This window comes from Meles meles, chromosome 13 (genome assembly GCF_922984935.1).
Source record: "Meles meles chromosome 13, mMelMel3.1 paternal haplotype, whole genome shotgun sequence".
NCBI lineage: Eukaryota > Metazoa > Chordata > Mammalia > Carnivora > Mustelidae > Meles > Meles meles.
Genome location: NC_060078.1, coordinates 63,563,855 through 63,586,846, shown reverse-complemented (window position 1 = coordinate 63,586,846; position 22,992 = coordinate 63,563,855). Strand labels below are relative to the sequence as shown.

General features: G+C 41.3%; 1 protein-coding gene across 2 annotated transcripts in view; it reads right to left on the bottom strand.

Annotated features, from left to right (window-relative positions):
* Nucleotides 1-22,992, bottom strand: part of SORCS3 (sortilin related VPS10 domain containing receptor 3) — a 603,811-nt gene that overhangs the window by 282,785 nt on the left and 298,034 nt on the right. For both annotated transcript variants that reach the window (XM_046028096.1, XM_046028098.1), the window contains exon 4: nt 19,698-19,856. In XM_046028096.1, the coding sequence (XP_045884052.1) occupies nt 19,698-19,856 (159 nt within the window). The remainder of the gene's footprint in view (nt 1-19,697; nt 19,857-22,992) is intronic.

Sequence of the window (22,992 nt, the reverse complement as noted above, 5' to 3'; positions counted from 1 at the left end):
TAAAATTCAAAGTAGCAAAAGAAGAGATTTAAAAAGAGCAAATAATTGCCCTGAGGAGAAGAAGATCGAAGTTAGCTCAGCTAGCTCAGACACCAAATCATATGAAAACTGGTGTCATCTACTCAGCTGTGGGGCCTGGCAACAGGCAGAATGTCACACAGAGGAAGGACTTAGCATAGCCGTAACACCTTCTCCCATAGAACTCTCACAACACACCTGTGAGCTCTCCATCATTATTCTCATTCTACAGAAAATGAAGCAGGCTCAGAGAGGCTAAGGCATCCACTCAAGGCAACGCATCTGGAAAAAGAGAAGCATAGGATGAAATCCAGGATTTCTGAGTCCAATTCTCTTTCCAGAGCCTAGGACTACTTCCCTCAAGGAGGCCCATTTTCAGCTGCATATTAACTATGAGGTGTCCCCTAAGGACTGATTCTTCTTAACTGAACCCCTTTCTTCATAACTGGCCTGGCACACCCCACATGCATTGGGCATACTTGTACCTAAGTACACTTAGCAGTTCCCTTTCCTTGGTGAAATCCCCTTCATTCTTTAAAACACAGATTCCTCCCTCCCCCTAATATTCTGTAGTCTTCAAACACCCTTCCCCGCTAGTGACTTCAGAAAGTTCCTATGGTTCCAAAGGCACCGGACACAATTAACAGTTCATGACTTTTTACCTCACACCAGACCAAGCTACTTCAGGGAAGGTCTGAGTCTGATTCATCATTATAGCCACATAAGCATTGCATACAATTATTTCAACCCTTCAAGTCCTCTGTAAAGGTCTGCAGAATGGAAAGGTAGGCTCTGGCATGAGGAAGTCGGGGTTCTGTTACAGAGCCAAGATGTACACATGAAACAAATGTTGAAGAATGGGAAATTATTAAATGCTAAACTGTGTACTGGATTTTCATCACCATAGAACTAATCTCTAAGGGACAATCCCCAGAAAACAAATAACACACATCTCCATCTCCCCATCCTCAATCTCTGATGTGCTTTCTCCTTCTTTCAAGGACTGGAAGCATCCACAAAGGGCTGTTTCTGGTGACTACACTAGAGGGGTGTTAGAGGTAGGTTATCACCTGGTCTAAAATTGATTTCTTCATTGGGATAAGACCATCGATGGAAAGATCAAGTCTCACACCAGAGAAACAGAGTCAGAGAAAAACCTTTGCATCTGAAATTCTGAAACAAATTGGAGGTTCACATGACACTGAGTAAAGACAAAACTGAAGTTCTCTTTAGTTTTTTAATGGTTAGTCCATGGTCAAGAAATGACTTATTCAAATACCTTGTGTTATTTTAAATAGACAGTTCTCACCCCCCACATGGACTATGTTAGAAAGAAAAGGAATAATTTCTGATCTATAATACAATGAAGCACAAACTCTCTAGGTTAATACCAAGTCCACCCCCCACCCAGGCTGACCACAGACTCACTTTCTGACCACACTTACTATTACTTCCATCATGCACTCTGCACACCAGCAAAATTAAAGTACTCGCTAATCTTAGCTGTACTTCTTTTTCCCCACCTTCATAAATTTACTTAGGCTGCAGTTTGCAGTGTGGAGGGTATCTTTTCCGTGTACTAATCTGACACCTTTTCCAAGAACCATCCCCGCCAAAGCCACTTTTTTCATCTTTCACTGCACTGTCTCAATCTCTCTCCACTGAACTAAAGTACACAATGGGATGTGAGGGCGGAGGTTTGTACTTACTTGACATTTTAAAGTCACATTTTAGTAGTAAGGATTTTTTTCTACTAGTAATTCTAGTAATTCTTGATTCTCAAAGTGTCTCTAATGGCTTCAAAATACTTTTTCACATATTAGGTAATTTTCATACTTCTCTCAAACTAGTCAAAATAGTTCCATTTTATGAGTGAAGAGTTATGGTGAGTGTAGTCAGTCACTAAGGACAAAAATATGGCCGATTTTGGTAAGTGCTCCATATGCACTTAAGAAGAGTGTGTGTTCTGCTTTTTGTGGGTGAAACGTTCTATCAAAATCAATTAGGTCAAGTTACTTGATTGTGTTGTTCAATTTTTCCACAGCCTTACTTATTTTTCTTTCTACTTGTTGTATAAAGTACCAATAAAGATTAAAGTATTGAATTTTAAATTTTTTTTTCAAATCACATTTATTATAATGTTTAGGGACAGGTCTGGCAAAAGAGATATGAGATCTAGAAAGTAAAAACTATATCACTGAGTTAAATTAAAGGAAACCTAAATACATGGAGAACTATAATGTGGCCATGAATTAGAAGACTCAACGTTTGTAAAATATCCATTGTCCTCTGAATGATCTATTGACTTGATGTAATCTCAATAAAAATTCCAGACGGGGGCGTCTAGGTGGCTCAGTGGGTTAAAGCCTCTGCCTTCGGCTCAGGTCCTGATCCCAGGACCCTGGGATCGAGGGACATGGGGCTTTCTGCTCTGCAGGGAGCTTGCTTCCTCCTCTCTCTCTGCCTGCTTCTCTGCCTAGTTGTGATTTCTCTCTGTCAAATAAATACAATATTTGAAAAAAAAAATTCCATACAGTTTTTCTGAGGGTAGAAATTGACAAACTGATTCTTAAACTCATATGAAAATGCAAAATACCTAAAATGATGAGGAGAACTTCCATAAAGAAAAACTGGGAAGACTTACACTCCTGGACATCAAGACTTTAATAAAACTATGATAATCAAGATAATGTACTATTAATGTCAAGACAGAACATTAGATGAATGGAATAAAACAGAGTCCAGGAAAATACCTACATGCATATGGACAATTGATTCTGACAAAAGTGCAAACGCAACTCAATGGAGATATGTAATAATAATAAACTTTATCTCATACCTCATACCATATATAAATTTAACTCAGAATAGATCATAGTTCTGGATATAAGACATAAAACTATAAAACTTCAACAAATGAGAAGAAAAAAATATCTCTGTGACCTTGACTTAGCAAAGATTTCTTAGATATGACACTAAAAGCATGACCTAAAATAAATAACTGACAAATTACACTTCAACAACATTACAAACTTCTCTTTATTGAAAGACGCTGTTAAGAGAATTAAAAGACAAGCTATGACAGCAGAGAAAATATCTGCAACACATATATGATAAAGGACTTTTTAATCCAGAATATAGAAGAGCTTTCAACACTCAATGATAACACAAAAACAATTTTTCATTGGGCAAAATATTTGCCCAGAGACTTCACCAAAGAAAATATAGAGATTGTATTCGAGCACATGAAAAGATGCTCACAATAGCTGACTTACTAAGAGAATGAAAGTTGTGAGCTACAACTGCCTGCTCATTAGAATCTAGGCTAAAATTGAGAAGACAGACCATAATGAGTGTCAATAGGGATGTGGAGCACCTGCACACCGCATTTATTCCTCGTGGAGTGTAAAATGGTACAACCACTTTGGAATAGAGTTTGCCATTTTCATAAAAATTGGAAGCTATATATACCATATGACTCAGTCATTTCACCACTTGACATTTGCCCAACAGATATCAGAGCATATTTAGCCATAGAAATACTTGCCCAGGAATGGTCATAGCAGCTTTATTTGTAATAGCCAAAACCTCGATTCACAGTGAATGTCCATTCGTGGGCTAGTAAGTAAACCAATGTTGATATATCCATAAAATGGAAAGTTACCCAGCAAATAAATAAATACACATACACACAGCAACATGAATGAGTCTCAAAATAATAAGAGAAAAAAGCCATGCAAAAAATTGAGTAAACACTGTATGACTCCTTTTACAGAAATGCTACAGAATGCAAACTATTCTATCATGACTATGAGCAAATCCCCAACTGGGATTATGGTGGCAGTGGGGTAATGAAGAAGGGTGGAAGGAAGGAATTATGAAGGGGTACAAGGAAACTCTGGAGTGGGGTTGGGTGATGGGTATGCTCATTTTCTTGACTGTATTTATGGCTGTGTGGGTATATCCATGTCTAAACTCGTCCAGTACGTACACTTTAAGTAGTGTGGTTACTGAATGTCATTGTACCTAGATAAAGTTTTTACAGAAATCTGAAAGCATCTAGGGGTGCTTGGATGGCTCAGTGGGTTGAGCATCCAACTCTTAATTTCGGCTCAGGTCATGATCTCAGGGTCTTGAAATTGAGCCTTGTGTTGGGCTCCAAGATGGGCATGGAGTCTGCTTAAGATTCTCTCTCTCCCTCTCCCTCTGCCCCTCTCCATCACCCTCTCTGTTTAAAAAAAAAAGAAAAAGAAATCTGAAGGCAGCTCTTACAATGGTCTTAGCTTTATTTTATAATTATGAGCACTTAAAAATGTTTACTTCAAAAGAATATCTTAACTCTTTGAGTACAGCAATAATGTCAAACATTTCTGAGGCTAGGTCAGATCTTCTCCCAATATATGCTCTTGTAACAATCAATACTTCCATTTTGTAGCACTTGTCAGAACTGCCACCAGTTACTTATTTGATCAATGTTTCTCCTTCCATGACTGCAGAGCCAGTATCAGTACCCTTCCCTACTGAATCCCTAGGTCCTGGCACCAAGTAAGTTCTCAGTAAATATGTGGTGAATGTAATAACCTTGACCTGGTATCTGTGTGATAAAGAGCAGGTCGTTGATACCTTTAATGGCATACACTTAAAAGCAAAGAAATGGTTTTTGCTCTCTATGCATTTCGTTTTCTCATTTATCTTATCATTTTTTCACTTGAAAAAAAGTTTTTTTCAGGATTTTGAAACAGGGATCTGTTGGGGTTTGTTACACTCTGGCGTCTGTTAGTAAGTTACTAACAGTAACTTAAGTAAGTAAGTAAGAAAAGGAAGGAAAAAAAGACAAGCATTGTGGCATAATTTCAGTGACTTTTAATGACTAATGGTGTGATACCTCCCGTTGAGATTACACAAAGAATATCAGCTTTTTACCTGATGATTAAACTGGTACTGTCAGCATCAAAAAAGGGAAAGAGACCGTATAAACTTTAGGGCAGACAGATTATATCACAAGTAATTAGCTACTGGTGAAACTTGAAGGCTCCCCTCGGGGGCTGGAGCCTCTAGGCTCGAAGGTTTTTCAGAGACCATCCAGGACTCATAGACACAGGAAAGTGCATTCCTCAGCCACCTTCCCACATCTTAATTATGAAAACATTCAAGTTCAATATTAGTACAACAGTATTTGAAGAAAGGAAAGTTAATATATCTTTTTTCCCTTGCTCATTCCCCAGCTGCCTATTACAAAGCTTCTAGATTACAACCTCTGGTATCTCTACCAAGCACTTTAAATTAAAAAGTCTCCATTTTAAAGAACCTTGTTTCAATAACGTAGACAGCTACGGTGCTGGCTGCTGCCTCTGGCACTCTGAGCAGCTGAGGGAGGCACTGGGGCAAAATGTCAGAAAGCAGCTAACGGGAAAAGCGACCACAAAGGAAGGTCAATATCGCCTCCGTGGTACACCTTGGCAGCCATGCCTACCGGGACCTCCCCTCTACCACCCTGTGCTTTGAGAAACAGGCATCTCCTTTGTCAGGAATGAAACATGCTGTGGGCACAGCCCTTGGCTTTAGACTTTTTTTTTTTTCAGGCAATCAGACTGTCTGATCGATGGTGTCCTTTTGGCTCTTGTCATGGTCAGAGTCATCAGGCACTCTTCCTCCCTGTGACTTTATGCCGTCACAAAGTCTGCTTCTATTTTCAAATCACTGTATCATTTGTCCCCTTTCTTTTCAACCCCACAATGATTACCTTAATCCAAGTCCTATTTATTTCTTGTCTGGGGACAATTTAAGATCACTGCATGTTGTAAACACCATGAAAAACATCAGTCCCTCCATCTCTTAGGTACTTATGTAAAACCATAAAATAAAAAGCTTTCCATATGCTGAACTGAAGAGCTTCTTTCCAGATTTTTCTCAAAAATTTGGTAAGTTTAGTTATGTTTCCACAGACAATGTTGGCCGGGGAAAGCTTTCTCTGGAAAGTCATATGTGCACTGAGTTTTAGGACTAGCTAGATGAAGAAAGGGAAGCACAATTGCCAAGGTGTTCTGGTGTGAAACAGGAGGACCCTGTGGCCTGAGTTAAAGAAAGAGGGGTAGGAAGTTAAACAGGATCCAAATTTTGATGGTCTATGTGCTAAGCTAAATTTAACCTCCAAACTGCAAGGAAGTTAACAATCGATTTTAAGAACAAACTGATGGTTGCCAGAAGAGAGGAAAGGTAGGGAGTTGGGTAAAATGGGTGAAGGGGAGAGGGGCATACAGGTCTCCAGTGAGAAAATGAGTAAGTCACAGAAATAAATGCACAGCATAAGGAATATAGTCAATGATACTGTGATAGCCATGTAATGGGACAGATGGTAGCTACACTTGTGATGAACATGGCATAATGTATAAACTTGTCAAATCGCTAAGTTGTATACCTGAAAACTAATGTAATGTCACGTGTCAACTATACTCAGAAAAAGAAGATGAAAAAGGAGGAGGAGGAGAATGCGGTGGAGGAGAGGAAGGAAAGGGAGGAGGAGGAGGAGGCAGAGGAAGAAGAGGAAGATCTGTAACACATTAAGGTCAACCAAACCTCTTTCTGTAACTTCTGGCACATCTAAGATCTACTGACATTTTCAAGTGCAAAGAAAGAATAAAAATAAAATACCAAAATAAAGCCAAACCAAACAAATCTAGATTATACAAGCACATAGCCATGATTCTAAAGGATAAGTTTCCATCTCAGACTTCTTTCAGACTCTGTTTCCTCAAAGTTCTTCTCAGTGGTCCCCTTGGCCTGGGCACCATCTTTTCTGTTGTGCCCTTTATGATTTCCTAACTTTATCCAGAGTTAAGCCCAAAGATCAGTTTGAAACCTTCCTGACCAGTCTCAGGACTTCTCATGTGGCTGTGATTTTTATCTTAGGGGTAAGGCCAACCCTCACTTCACTACCCACCTCCCCACCATTGAAAATCCTTCCTGGTGGTTGGTTCCATTCCACATGTCTCAGGAACATTTCAGGCTACAAAGCAGGAAGGGACTCCCACTCTCCCCTCACACAGGACAGTAGAGACCCAAAGCTCATAAGACATTCATCACTCACTAACCTTGACATGTGTATATGTTATAGGTGGACCGTGTTCCCTCCAAATCCATATGTAGAAGTCCTCACCCCAGTACCTTAGGATGTGACTGTATTTGAAGACAGGCTATTTAAAGAGTTAGTTAACTTAGAAAGAGGTTGTTAGGGTGGGCCCTAATACACTATGACTGGTCTTCTTATAAGAAGAGGAGACCAGGACATAGATACACACAGAGGGAAGACCATGCGAAGAAGCAGGAAAAAGATAGCCATCCATAAGCCAAGGAGAGAGACCTCAGAAGAAACCAATCCTGCTGACACCTTGATCTCAGACTTCTAGCTTACATTTCTATATTTCTTCAGAACCATGAGATCTTATATTTCTATATTTCTATTGTTTAATCCACCTAGCCTATGATACTCATGAAAGCAAAGCAAAATAATAGATGTAGCAAAATAATACAATATGTGACAAGAGAAAGAACTTTGTTTGTTTGTTTGTTTTCCCCACCAAAATTCCTCTCAGGAGGATCTCTTCTTACTTCAGGACTTCATGGGTCAGTGTAGATAGGAGTCAAAGTATAGCCTGAATAGCCTGAGTCTGGGTCTGTGGACACCTGGGCATCCAAGAAGCAGGTGCAGACAAGCCGAGGATTTTGTCTGCTGCAGGAGAGAAGACTTGCTGAGGCTGTGGGAAGGGTCAGTGAGGGTATCAGCTTCCTATCACTGTTATAACGAATTACCACAAAACTAGTGACTGAAGACAACACAAATTTATTACTTTTTTATAATTTACAGAAAATAAATTTAATTTATAAATATAAATAGAATTTATAGGATATAAATTATAATTATTTTCTGGAAGTCAGAAATCTGAAATCAGTCTCAGGTTAAAATCAAGGTATCCATGTGGCTGCAATTCCTTTTGGAGGCTCCAGGGGAGAATCCACTTCCTTGTCTTTTCCAGCTTCTAGAGGCCATCTGCATTCCCTGCCCTCACAGCATGATCTTTTTTTTTTTTTTAGGATTTCGTCTATTTATTTGTCAGAGAGAAAAAGAGAGAGAGCATGCACATAAGCAGGTGACGCTGTAGGCAGAGGGAGAGCAGGCTCCCCACTGAGCAGGGACCCCGATGAGGGAATCTAATCCCAGGACCCTGGGATCATGGCCTGAGCAGAAGGCAGTTGCTTAACTGGCCAAGCCACCCAGGCGTCCCATCATGGCACCATCTTTAAAGAGCATCAGTCCAACTTCGTCTCCACTCTCATATTTCTCTGACTCTTCCTTTTCTGACCTCCCCTTATAAGAACCCCTGGGATTAACGCTGGGCTCACCTGGGTAATCCAGGATTCTCTCTCCATCTCAAGGTCTTTAACTTAATCACATCTCCCAGTCCTCCTGCCCTGTCAGGAAACATTCTGGGGATTGAGAAGTGGAGCTCACGGGGCGGGGGGGGGGGGGGGGGGGCATCATTCAGCTTCCGGTTTTCCTCACCAGAGGGTGGCATGACAGAAGAGAGACTAAGGATGCAGAAACGTTGAAGGGAATTTCCTAAATGGAAACCTATGGGCTACAATCCTTGACTCCAGAATTCTTCAGCTACCATCACCTAATCACAAAACTTGGCATAGTTGGTTCTAGTACCCCCCGGGGGCAGTCAATGACCCAAGTATTAAGTCATTAATTTGGGAGACAATATGGGAGTAGAGAAATTACCCAAGCAATGGAAGGCAGTCAATACATGGTATATTATAAAGCCAGCTAAGTCTCTGGGCAACAAAGGCTTACATGCAATGGGAAATTTGGTGGGGGGGGAGGAGGGCAAGCATAGAACACTTGGCTCAGAGTTGTCCCTCAGGAGAAGTGAGGGAACAAGAAGATCTATACACCAAATTCTGTTGGTCACTGGCTGAGGTCCACTCCCACATGTTGGTTCCCTGGCCCTTCTGCCGTGTAACGTGAAGAGGAGTGGGGTAGCCTCTAGAGGGTCTGCAGACAGGCTTCCAGCAAAGAATGCAAATCCTAGCAGTCAGATGTCAATGGAAATACCAAATGCATGTGGGCAGGACATCAACAGTTTCTGTTAAAGTTAGATTAGACCAATGCCATGGTTGAGTTTTGCATCCCCATTGATGTGGGGTTGAAATAGCCCATAAACATAAGGTAAGAGACTAAACACACAGAGACTAAATATCAACAGAGCAGTGGCGTCTGGGCTTCTCTTATACCTGATGCATCCAGGACCGCCATTATGGCAACTCATTCTGTAAACTTCTACGCAAAAAGCAGCCTCAAGCTCCTTGTTATCTGGCTCCAGCTCAGGACTTCTGTGGAGTCCCCATTTCCAGCATTTCCCTGGTCTGGAGCCAGTTTCCCCCACCTCTCCCCCTCCCACCACATTTGGCTTAGACAGAACGTCAATCTGCACTGCCACACATCTCTATTGCTCTTTTGAGTGGATGAAAATATATTGGGTAGAGTTTCTCTCCACCTACTACTTCCTCCCTTGATTAAAAAAGAAAATTAAAAAAGAAATGACAAAAAGAAAAATCTCCAACTGTTATTTGCACCTTCCATTTCACTTTTAATCCTCAGCCCTCCTTCTCCAACCCCAGCCAGAAATCAGGCACTTTTGGGAATTTCCACCGCCACGTGCGTGACAACAATACGCATGTGGGTACTTTTAAGTAAGAAGTCAATGTTCTCGAATTTCATTTTCTCCTCTCACATTAAACCTGCCATTCTTCACATAATCGGAGTGATGAATGCAGAGTCAGACTTCGTCTTCCTGACATTAATACCCATCAGGACTTCAAATGCAAACAATTGTGACATTCGACTTTATAAAAATTACCAAGTGCACCAACTCCGCTTAATTAAACCATTTAAAAGTTGCTTTTGTTACATTTAATGAATGATATATTATACTGCAATGAAACATGCAGCAATACAAATACTTCACAATGCTTCCAATTAAGACTCACTTCACTTATGCCAATTGACAACACAAGTGTTCCACACTTCATTCAGTTTGTGCATTTTAAATGAACTGGTTAGTGAGAAGGGTGCTTCTGTGCTAATGAGTTTTGTAATCAAGGCATCTATTTTAATTTCAAATTGGCTAGATTGGGGGAAATTGCTAGACTAAATGACTGGTACTAATTAGGATTATAAAAATATTCATCATGCCATGGAATTAACATGGGGGTCTGATTTTCCTACATTTGCATATTGCTTGAATTTTGGGGAAAAAAATCTTGACAAATTGTCTTCTCTTTAGTAAATTGAACAAACACTATATCTGTTTTAGCCCTTCTTTTCATTTAAAGCATAATACATATTCATGATTTGTAAATGAAGTTAAATGATTTCAACTTCTATCTTCATTACCATATTAAAGATGTTGTCTCCGTAAACTTCCTTAAAAAACTTCAAATCCTAGTATTACCTATTTAAATGGCAAACTCTTTGGTTTAATCTACATATTAACCCACATGTTGGCATAAACTGATGGGCAAAGAGAGTAAAAATGGACAAAACCTGAAAAAGAAACACAAATGCCTTGTTGTCTATTTTTTCTGCTGAAGGCAGAATTAATTAGTCCTATGGCCTAACATCAGGAAGCAGTTTGATGGCTTCCAGCCTCAGGGTCTCATCCTGCAAAGTGCCATTAGCTGAGGGATGTGACAGAAGAGCCACTGGATCCATCGGAAGGTCGGGTCTTGGCACAGCTGATTTTGTTGTCTCGTTATTACAGCGCTGTCTGGGGCTGGCATTCAGTGTGAAGTGGCCCATACGTATTTCTGCTCGGATGTGCTGGTGAGTCTGTCTACCCACTAGGGAGGATGAGGTGTGGTGGTGAGTTGTAGTGGGGGATCTCAGCAAAGCCTAGGAGAGAGAGAGCAGGCCAGGCCCCTCACTGGCTATGTGACCTTGGGCAAGTTAACATTGCTCTCAAGAGTCATACGCTCACCTGTAACTTGGAAATAATACCATCCACCCTGCAGACTCCTACAAGAATTCAACATAATAATGTACATAAAAGCACTTGCCACTGCCTCATGCAGAGGAGATATTGAAAGACACAGGCCTCCCTTTCTGAGAAGCACCTATGTGTTCTGCACTGAATAACCTAACACGGGCGTGTCAGAGCTACTCAGCACAGACCTAATTCACCATGTACTTCTCCACCCCTTGCCTCCAGAGTATTTGTTTCCATTACAGCTGTCAAATCAGATAACCAAATACTAATTCAATTTTGGGGTATAGTCGCAAAATTCATCTGAAAAACTACCAGAATGAATCACTTCCTTAACATCTATCTATAGTGGATGTTTCTAAATAATAAAACCTATATCTATCGCTGAGTTGTAAATAACACAGATGGAGGTTCTATCCAACAAGAGTGCACTTTCTGTGAGGAGAGAAAACATAATTCCTAGAGCTTCACAGCTTAAAAGGGTCCACAGTGAAAAGCGAAGCTGAAGAAAAGAGAAATCTTGGACTCAGGGTATTCCGAGTTCAGGGAAACTTCCCTCTGCTCCACACCGCCTCTTGAAAAGGTATTTAAATAATGATTTGAGACAGTTTTACCTAAAGTGATCTTATTCACACTTAAAATGTTTTTTAAGAGCACTATCCTATAACTAGGACTGAACGTAAGCTATTTAAAGTACATTATTTTTCAGAATTTTTCCCATTATAAAATTAATCTAATGAAATAATGGAAAATTTAGAAAACAAATGGTATGGGAAAAAAATAAACGTAATTCCACCATCTGAAGAGAACACAGGAAATACTTGGGAATAATCCAAATTCCATTCCTTTTAAAGTTTTTCTCCTTCCTCCTTCTTTGCTTCCTTCCTTTCTTCTTCCCTTTCTTCTTACTTTATTTTTTGCACATCTGTATTTAAATAGTACTACTTAGAGGTGCCTGGGTGGCTCAGTGGGTTAAGCTTTTGCCTTCAGCTCAGGTCATGATCTCGGGATTCTGGGATCGAGACCAGCATAGGGCTCTCTACTCAGCAGGGAGACTGCTGCCTCCTCTCTATCTCTGCCTGCCTCTCTGCCTACTTGTGATCTCTCTCTGTCAAATAAATAAATAAAAAATCTTAAAAAAAATAAATAGTACTACTTAGCAAATCTCAAGAATGAATATATATGTATGTATATATATTATCCATGCAATATGAGATATATATGTATCAAATAGGAGCTAATGTGTATTCATGTTGCTACATGGTCATCATAACCACCATTTTGATGGCTGCATAGCATTCTGGCATGTATGGACTGTGATTTAAAGTCTCTTATTGTTAGACATTCAGTAAGATTCAAAGCATTTTTTCCCACTATGAATGACTGTGATAAACATCATCTTACCTAAAACTTTGTGGTATTTGGTATGATTTACGTGGTACAGCCTCAGAAATAGAGTTAATGAATCACTAGATCAAAGTTATGAAATGTAGATCTCCTTTTTAAAAAAGATTTATTTATTTATTTGAGAGAGAGAGAGAGAGAGAACATGGGTATGTGCCAGGTAGGAGGACAGTCAGAGGGAGGAGAGAGAATCTCCAGCAGACTCCTAGCTAAACGAGGAGCCTAATGAAGGGCTCGATGCCACAACTCTGAGATCGTGACCCGAACCAAAATCAAGAGTCGGACACTTAACCGGTTCAGCCACCCAGTCTGTGTGGATTTTGCCCCAGTCAGCATCATTTGTAATGTCATGCAGCTGATTTCTGACTAAACTGGTGAAGGAAAAGACAAAGATGAATTCCTTAGAAGAAAGATTAGGTAGGAGATGGCAGGTGAGGGAAATTGACAAGAAGGAGAATTTAAAAAATATTAACTTTAGAGAATTAGATTGAACCAAAGACAATAATCCAATGATGTTGAGTAAGCCCAATTCATCCAGAGCATTCATAAAGAAACTTTCAAAAAATGCCCCTTTGATATTAATTTCACAGGTTTTGTTTTCAAAAACGTGTTCCTTTCTGTGCCATAAGGAGAATATCATTTTGGCAAAGTTGAGGCAAAACCTATATTCTGACATAGTTTTGATGGTCATGCAAGTGACTCTGCCTTCCTGGAAGACATCTCCATAAGGTGTATCCACAGATAGGTGAGACATCCACAGAGGTACCCGGGGGGCTCAGTCAGTTACACATCTGACTCTTAATTTCAGCTGAGGTCATGCTTTGTATTCAGAGGGGAGTATGTTTGAGGATTCTTTCTCTCCCTCTTCCTCTGGTCCTCTCTCTGCTCATTCTCTCTCTCACTCAAATAACTAAATAAATCTTTAAAAAAATGACCCTGACTGATAGCGCCCCCCCTGAGAGTGGAGGATAATGACTGCACGGTGCACAAGAGGATTCTGGGAAACCAGTCACATGCTCCTTTAATCAGGTTGCTAGTTTCATAGGATAGGAGAATTTGGTTTATGAAAATTCATCAAGCCCGTGAAATGTGTACTTTCCTATATGTATGTTATAACCTTGCCTTCAAAGGTCTGGAGACTGACCGTGACTTAAGTGATCAGGAGCTGTCATACCAAGGTGAGTGGCCAAAGTGGAAGCAGACTATGGAGGCAGTGTGGAAGGTACAGTCAGGTCAGGTAGACAGGTTCCTAAGTCTAGAGAGGCTTGTCCAGTAAGGGACAAGCAGAAGTCCTGAGTCCACAGAAAAACTGGAAACATAGGCTCAGAACTGGGGACAACAGGAAGCAGTGTGGACACAAAGGATCAGGACATGTGTGAAGACACGGTCACTCCATACAGGAAATGGGTGCACGAAGGCAGAGCGGGCTGTGAAGCTGCTCCATGTCCTTCCCACCTATAAGCCGCAGTCACCTCCTTCCCCAAAATACCATCTTGGCGGAACTTCTACCATGAGAGCTTAATTGCTTTGGGTAAGGTGTTGAGAAAAGGTCATGAATACCCCAGCTAACACACATATATGCTGCATCATCCATTAATTATTCTAGCAAACATTCTTTTCTCTGACAGAAATACGTCAGCTTACCAAAATGGACACCTAGAAGGTCGAGATAGAGTGCTGAAACTCTGGGACATGATACAGAGAAGCAGGTTTGGGAAGACAAAGGCCACCAGATCCATAACTGTGTGGAAGGTTGTTCCTTTGAGCTAATGTTCTCATAAGCCAAGTTACCACGGGGAGAGATTTTTAACTGCACAACCCTCACTGAATGCAAGTCACTATTGTACATTCCACTAGTTTTGTCATTCAGAACCCAGCTCAGACAGATTAATGGTCATATCTGAATAACGCAGAGGTCGCCCCACCTCCTTAATATGAAATAGGGCTATTCTTGGCCTACCGTGTCTGTTCTTACCTCCATGAAAGTGGCCTCATGGAAACCGGTGTTTCTATGGTGATGGACACAGCACACCCCCACTGAACCCACGAGATCTCTTCAAGAGCACGGTCAGCTTGCCATAGGTGAGTGGGGCTCTGAATTTTCTTTCTCTTCAATGATACACAAATGGTTTTATAGGCATGGAAGGGGCCTAATGAAAGTGCAATGTTTTTCTTTAAGCAGAAGGTGCCCTTCAGTAGTACTCTCATTCTATGGAGGATACGCTTCAAAACCACGGTCATCCCTAGCTAATCCCCAGCAGCTTTATCCCCACCAGGAGAGGAGATGCAAAGCGAGTCTCTGCCAAGGGTTCCTGAGGAACGCTGTCATCACCTGCTAATCCTGGAGCTCTGAATACAATTACATTTCTAATCTGAGGGTTTACCAGAGAATACAAATGAAAGGAACAGCATTATTGGTATCCAGCATTCCTGAAGTATGGGTTTAAACTTCCTTTGGAATTTTCAGGCCCTACACACTCCAGATACTCTAATTTGCCAGTGCCCTGTTCATGTAGGGCCCCAGATGGGGTCCAGCCAGGGAAGCCTGCATGGAACCACCATCGCCTCCTCAGCTGTGGACTCTGTTTGGCCAGTGACCATGCCCCAAACTGCATCAGCTCCGTAACCTGCTTGTCAGTCCGTCAGCTACTATTGAACTTGCTGGTAGCTTGTGATCAAAAACGAAACAAAATGAACTGACAGAAAAACACACATAGTAGCCCACTCCACCCAACTTCTACAAGAGCAACCCTTCTTTACATGTGCTAGTGTTTCAGGAAGTGGCTTTTACATCGAAAATATTGTTAATCCCAGACCAGTCTAGTCCAGAAGTCTCTGAAAAACAACAGTCTGAAATCCCATCGAGTTCCTCATCTCTGATCTCCAAAGCCAGTTGTATCTGTTAAAGTTTCATTTTGCCAAGAAGATAAATGATAATAGAGAGTTCTGTAACTCCACCTCTCCTGCAGAAAAATAGCTGTTTTCAACACTGTGTCTCCTGTGGAAGGCCCCTCCCTGTGCCAGGATGGATGTATCCATGAATACATGAGCATGTACCCACTTTTAAAAAAAGAAAAAAGAAGAGGAGGAGAAAAACAAAAAACTACACCACGTCTCTTGTCAAAATGAAGAATGTTTAAAAATCCAGCTTTCTACAGCAATGAGAACAACACCTATCCATTTAGAGGACTGTAACATCCTCAAAACCAATCTCAAAGTCTTTTTTAAAAAATCTCAGTTGGAATAATATTATTGAGCCCTCCAGCTAATCCAAAACATCCCAGTGTAGTTTCAGTCATCAGTGAGGCCATAGCCTGATGGAAACAAAAGAGAATTCTGCCTCTTAAATAACTGTAAATACACAGCCCTCCAAAGACGGTCTAGGGCTTTGATTCAGAGAGGAGAGGAGAAGAGAGGTGAGGAGAGGAGAGGAGTAGCTTTTCTTTTATTATTCCAATTTGATCAAGCATAACCTATTACTTTTGCCGGTTGTTTTGCAAAGATTCTCATAAAGCATTTCCAAAGATTCATATATCCAAGAAAGAATTTCTCACCTTTAGTAAGTATTGCGCTCCTTTATACGAAAATGCAAAGTGCCAAAAGAATCTGTAGGACGGAAGAGGAGCTGGCACAGGAATTAGCAGGAATTGGGAAGCTCCTAGGATAGCCAAAATGAAGGACTCGGTCAAAAGCCCAGGTCAAATTGAACAGGAAACAGAATAACTTTGCTAGGGATGCCTGGGTGGCTCAGTTGGTTAAACATCTGCTTTCACCTCAGGTCATGATCCCAGGGTCCTGGGATCTAGCCCCACATAGGACTCCCTGCTCAGCATGGAGCCTGTTTCTGCCTTTCCCTCTGCCTGCCACTCCCCCTGCTTGTGCTCTCTCACGTGCTCTCTCTCTCTCTCTCTGTCAAATAAATAAATAAGACCTTAAAAAAAAAAAGAATAACTTTGTTATATTATGACACATCAAAAGTGGAGAGCCATGGCCCTCCAAAGGGTCATGTGCAAGGTGCATTTGTCCCTACCTCCCCACCCCTTTGTAGCTTTGGAGGTTGGGAGGCTTGGGCGATCACCCTGAACCTGACCTTGACCAGTACAAGGTAGCCATGTTTCCTAGTCGACTCACAACCTGCCATCCAGCATCTCAACTAACACAATGTTATGTACATGTCTCAATTTCTAGCTACAGTTTTGTTCTATGCAGAAGGTATTTCCTTAATTCTCCAGCAGTGCCTTTACCCAGTGAGGTCTCCTGCAGCTTTGAGGTAGCAATCTGGAAGGTAAAGCAAGTGGATATTGTCCCTTTAAAATATCATTCAATTAAGTCTTTTGTAATACATACAACATAACGAGATAGCCTTACCTATTCTAAAGAAATTGCTAGTGCATTGCATCAAAGACACAATAATGGAAACATCGATTCCCTCCTCACCACAAACATCTCCCTTTGATGTTGCAGTTACCTTCCTACTAACACTTTTCATTTTCTCTAGAAGAAACCAGCTGCCTCAATGCATGCACATCAGAGAAGGTTCCAGTCTCAAATAAGACATTGGTGTATCAATCTCAACTCTCCACCCACTGCTGCATAACATCCCTCTCCTTGACTCTAAACCAATAAATTATTCCAAAATAAAGAAAAACTCTTCTAAACGTTGGACGATGGAGGCTAGGTGTTTTATGCCAACTCTGCAAATGTTGCCGGGGCATCGTCTGCCTCCTTACACCATTTATTTAAAAGAATGGCAGGGCACCAGTTAGAAACTTTATGGGCCTGAAGAACATTCAGCCACTTTATGCAAAAGATGTCAACAAGAAAGAGTACCTAAGGAATAATACATCCAGAAATGTGCAGTGTGATTAGGAAAATCCATCAACACCCACTGCCACATTTCCAAATATTTTTACTATGTAAAAAAGCAGCCACCAAGCCTAAAAGTATTTTGAAAGCGTTATACCCACAAGACTACTTCATGAGCAATGCCCCAGATGTTCTCAGTGCTATGGAGATGGGGGAAAGGGATATTCCTTCTAGATACACCCAAAGCATACTGCACTTGGTTTATCAACCTCTTGGCATGAGATGTCTAATCTATCTTGTCTCTGTAATAATAAAAACATATTTTAGGACTTCTGAGTGTCATCTCCATAAATTAACATCCAGCCTTTAACAATAGCCCCCAAATTTATTTTTGTCAATATAGCTTCAAAACTCATAGCAATATGAAAACATCCAATCTCACAGACTACCTGACATTTGGCTAAGTCTTTCATACAATATCCACTTGATGCCATGAAAGAAATGTATTTGCAATGGCTTGTGCTCTGCAAATGTCACGTGTCTGTCCTCAGGGGATTGCATTAAGCACCTGGCACCCACCATGAGGCTCCATTAATGAGAGATATAAAGGTTATGGTGAAATTATTGTTTAAAGGTGCTGACATCTCTCTCTCTCTCTCTCTGTCTCTCTCTCTCTCACACACACACACACACACACACACACACACTTGCAATCACATATTCAAATACATACTGAAGAGCCACTGTCTCAGGATTTAAGCGAGAAGCAGCAAAGCTATTTCAATTAAGGTTAATTTGTGGATATCCCTACACAAGGCAGTGCTTAGAATTATCTATTTTCCTTCCCTGATTGATTTCTGAACATGATTACATAATAGTTTGTACTAAGTTTCTCTACTAAGGAAACACAGAGAAGGATAATCTAAAGTCCCTTAAGTACAAGTTGACCGGGCTCGTGACCACAGCACTTCTGCACTCCTCCACTAATGCGTTTAACCTCACAAATACTTACTGAGCACCTCTCCAGTACCAGGCACCGTGCTAGTCCCGGTGCTATGTCAGAGCAAAACCAGACCCGGTCCTGCCCTCCTGGAGCTTGGAGTCTGTGTAGAAGCACAGAGAATTCGAAGATCACGTAAGTCAACGTCAAATCCCATGCAAGACACACCCTCTGAAGGGGAAGTGGAAGGCACTACACCACCCAGCACTGAACTTCGTCAGGGACTGTAGGGAAGACATCCTGAGGAAGTGATATTAGATCTGAGATCTGACAGCAACAAAGGTGCCTTCAGAGAAGAAGATTCCAGGCCCAGGAAATGGAGCCAGGGAGGCAACTGGGGAGAACTAAAAGAAGGCCATTCAAGGGAAAGTGGTAAAAGTGAGTCAAATCAGAGGAAGGACCAGATAACGAGGTCCTAGCAGATTCTACAGAGGACTGTGGTCTTTCTTCTGTGAGCAAGGAAAAAATGTGGAGATCCAAAGATCTACATTTGGGAAATAGATCGTCTGAGTTACAGTACCAACACACTGGAAGAGACTCCGGTTATTACTCAAATGACAGATAGGACCTATGTTTGAGTGGTGGTGGAAACAGAAGTCCACAGAACTAAGAGATGGAGACAGAATGATAGGTTACAGATGCTAGGTTAAGAACAAGGAAGTGTTAGGGATTCCTCCTTGATCTTGGACTTTTGCAACCAAATGGATACAAATGGATACAACCAAATGGATACCAGGGAACACTGGAAGAGAACCAGCTCTGGTGAAGGGAGGGCAGAAGTCCGTTTTTGGAAAACCTTGAATCAAGAGCCTTCGAAGTCATACAAGAGGCAAGGTCAAGTACACAGCTGGATAAATGGATCTTGAGCTCAAAGAGGAGGACTTATTGGATCATTGTATCTTAAAGGTACTGGTAGAAAACAACAAAATGGACATGTTTGAGACTCCTTCCTTTGCTAAACTACGAACAATGGTATATTCAAATTTTATTCAGCGTGGTATGCAGGAATACTCCCTAGACTTGGAATCTGACAACATTCATTCCAGCTCTGGCCCTTCCAACTACTGGCTGGGCAGGCTTGAACAGACCCCTTAGCCCTTCTGCACCTTCATTTACTACAATCACTATAAAATCGCTATGAATGCACATTTCCTACTTGCCCACAGGGTCGTTCAGGTCAAGTGACTAAATTATAGAGGAAACCATCTTAAGCCTATGAAATGATAAACAGCACCGCCAATAAATGACATATACCTGCCTGCATATTTTGATACTAAACAGCAGGAAGAAAAGTTCGTTGCCGTGGACCAAAGGAGCCCGGCGGGACTGATGAGACGTCACTGAATACCCTCCCAAATTAGGACGAGGTAAACAAGAGTTTTTCACCAGGTGACAAGATGTGAACAAAAACAGTGCGTGCTCACCTTCTGATCCAGACTGTAGGCCAGCACCCAGTCCTCCTGCTTGGGATGGAAGAGCAGACTCTGGATGTAGAAAGTGAGCCGGTATTTCTGGTAGGTGGCCCCCTCATCTGAGCTGATTAATATGCTGCTCTCCATTTCAGGATCACTAAGAAGCATGATCTAAAGAAAGGAGAGGGGAGAAAATACAGATGGAGTTAGCATGAGAGAATAAATATAAGAAATTGAAGCATAAATATAAAGTCATCTGCACTTGTATATCACAGCACAGAAAGGGGCATGTGGGTCTCCATATGAAATATTGGCATTTTTTCCCTGATTTAGTCCTTCGTTGCTGAATGGAGCTGGAATATTATGCATGTTAGGTCTGCATACAAATGAAGCTTCATGTTGTGATGTCCATCTTATAGGTACTTTCATTGTTGATGTCCATCTTTTAAGTACTGGGAGCATATTCTTAGGGTCTTCTGTTCCCTGACCTTGAGACCATCACACAGCCCTTTCCCTCGCCCCCTCCCTCAGTTCTCCAGGGCACTCTTTATCACACTATAGTTCTTACTGCCCTTTAGTCTTAAAAAGGATCCCCATCTTATCCCACTGTTTGTTTTGTTCTTTCTGAATGAATTGTTTGAGTGATTTAATTGACTTCGGTGGTTTCAATGATCCCTTTGTTCTATATACTTTCCAAAGCCCATATCCCCAAAGGCCCCTGGGGCAAAGACTGCTGCTCCAAAAAGTGCACCATTCCCAAGCCAAATGGACAGAATGGTGTAGCACAAAGGCTTTGGCATCCAAGGAAGGAGATTCAAACTCAACTCTTCTCCATTCATCATGAGTCACCTTGGAAACCTACTTAACTCTAGAGGCCTCAGTTTCCACAGCAACAATTGAGTATCTTGATATCTGAAAATGGCTTTGAGTACTTGGCATAACAGAGTCTTACAAGTGATCGCTATAATTATCATTGACCTTTCAGTATTTACCTAAAAGCTCCCTCCCATCAGTGCAGATTGGCTTCTACTTGTAGTACCTCAATGATACTGGTCTCACTAAACATGCCACTGACTTTCCAGTACTTCATCCAACAGAACTTAGACACTCAGACCTTTCCCACAGTTGAAATCCTGACAGTCTTTAATACCAATGGCAATTCCATCCTTCTTGCAGCATTTTCTTCCAGGGGCTTCCATAGCATCACCTGCATCTTGTCTTCCTTTAGATTTGTTTTGATCCTTCTCGGATCTCCTTATAATATTGTTAAACCATCAGTTTAGACCCTCTTTTCTTTTACCCAACACGCTGTTCCTCAGTGACTTCTTCCAAGCTTTTCTTTCTTTATTTATTTTTTAATTACCATCTTTCTGGGGACGACTCAAAAACTCAATCTGGATCTCAGGTCTCCTCTACATCTCAGACCCAGCTTCCTGGCAGAGTCTTCTTTTTGGAAGTCCCCAAACACCTCCAATTCACCATGCCCCACAATGTACCTGATCCCACTCCTATCCCTCTCCCACCATGTCCTGCCTGTTCAGTTCACGTTTCTACAAATGATTCAATATAAAACCAAAAACCCGAGATTCACCCTTGACTCTACTTTCCCACTCACCTCTGAAAATTACTTAGTCTTTGAACCCCATGTATTTTACCTATTAATTAGCTCTAAAATCAGATCCATTCTCTTCCTGCCATTGTAACTTCCATAGTCCAAAACGTGATAATCTCTACACTGGATTACTGTAAAACGTCCCTAGTCAATCTCAGTGCTGTCCCCTCCTGCCCCTCAATCCACTTTGTCACACTGTGGCCAGAAGAGCTATACTATAAAACAAATCTTATTCCAACATCCCCTACATAAAAGCATTAGATGGCTTATCATTGATCTTCCTATATTCTAAAATCCTCAAAACAGCCAAACAAACTCTACCCCCTACTTTTGTCCTGGCTTCATCAGCACCACTGCCCTTTTGACCTTTATTATCCAGTGAGACCCAGCTTCTTCAAGTTCCGCATATTTGCTGAGCGACTGAATGAGCAAATGAGTTTATTTCCTCTTAGAATTTTTCCTGCCTTTGGCTATACTGCCACTAGTCGTTAGGGTTACTTCTACACATGGTGGAACCACAGGCCCCAAAGTACAAAATAAAGCCAAAAACCATTCTCATACCTTATAGAATAAAATTATTAAATAGCAGGATTTTTAAAATGTTACCCATAGTATATATTACCATTATAAAGTAAGCTTTAAAACAGATTCAATCCCTTTCACTGCAAGGATTCTGTAGTCCTCTTCCTCTTTTACTCCTTTATGGCTTCCAAAACAAATTTACTTTCTTTTTCTCAAATATTTGCTTTGGCCTCATTGAAATAAGTTATTACTAGTTATCAGCAAATTTTTAAGGAATGGATGCAGTATTATTTTTTTCATTCATACGTGAATAATTGGGGGCAAATGTTCTGAGATGGGTTTTTCATAAACAGAATAGCATCACCCCACCCCAAGCCCCTTGAGACTGTGAAGGGGTAGGGACAGCAGATAAAAGCACCCCCACTGCTCTCAAGAACACCTCAGGGGATGCATCTGTGCTCCTCCCCAAGTCGGAGAGGACACACACACCGAGGAGGAATGAAGCTTTATCACCACCCTGACTTGCTTCCCACCATGCACTGATGGGCTACATAACAGGCAATGAAATCGTTTTTCCCTGGTGCAGAGAAATTAAACTGCTTATTTTATGCAGGTATAAAGAAGCCTCATGCCTATGATTTTAATTAGAAGACCAACATCATAAACGGACTTTGTTTTATATACCATGAGTGACTATATACTGAATAAGGGGTAGCATCAAGTATCTAGGGCAATGTAGTCTCTTCCCCAGCGGTTTCCTTCCGGGTGCATGCACACACACACACACACACACACACACACACACACACCTGCATAGGCACATTTATCCACACACAAATGCCGCATGTATGTGTGCCACACAAAATACACACTCCCACATACACGGATGCCGCATAGAGTAGCACACACGCAGACATTAATGAATTCACACATAAGGCATATTGGCACCGCATGGTGGGTTTAGAGAGCTTCTGTTGGCAAGAGCACATTTTTATTGCAACCTTTCTCTGACATTCTCATCAGAAATCCTTTTATATACTTTGATATCACTGGCGGTGTCTGTATTCAATGCCAGTTTCTGAGAAGAATGAAATGAAGGGAAACAGAAACCCATATGTTCTGGATTTCGATCTGTGCTGGGCAGGTCACCAGCGAGTTTATTGAACCCTCAAC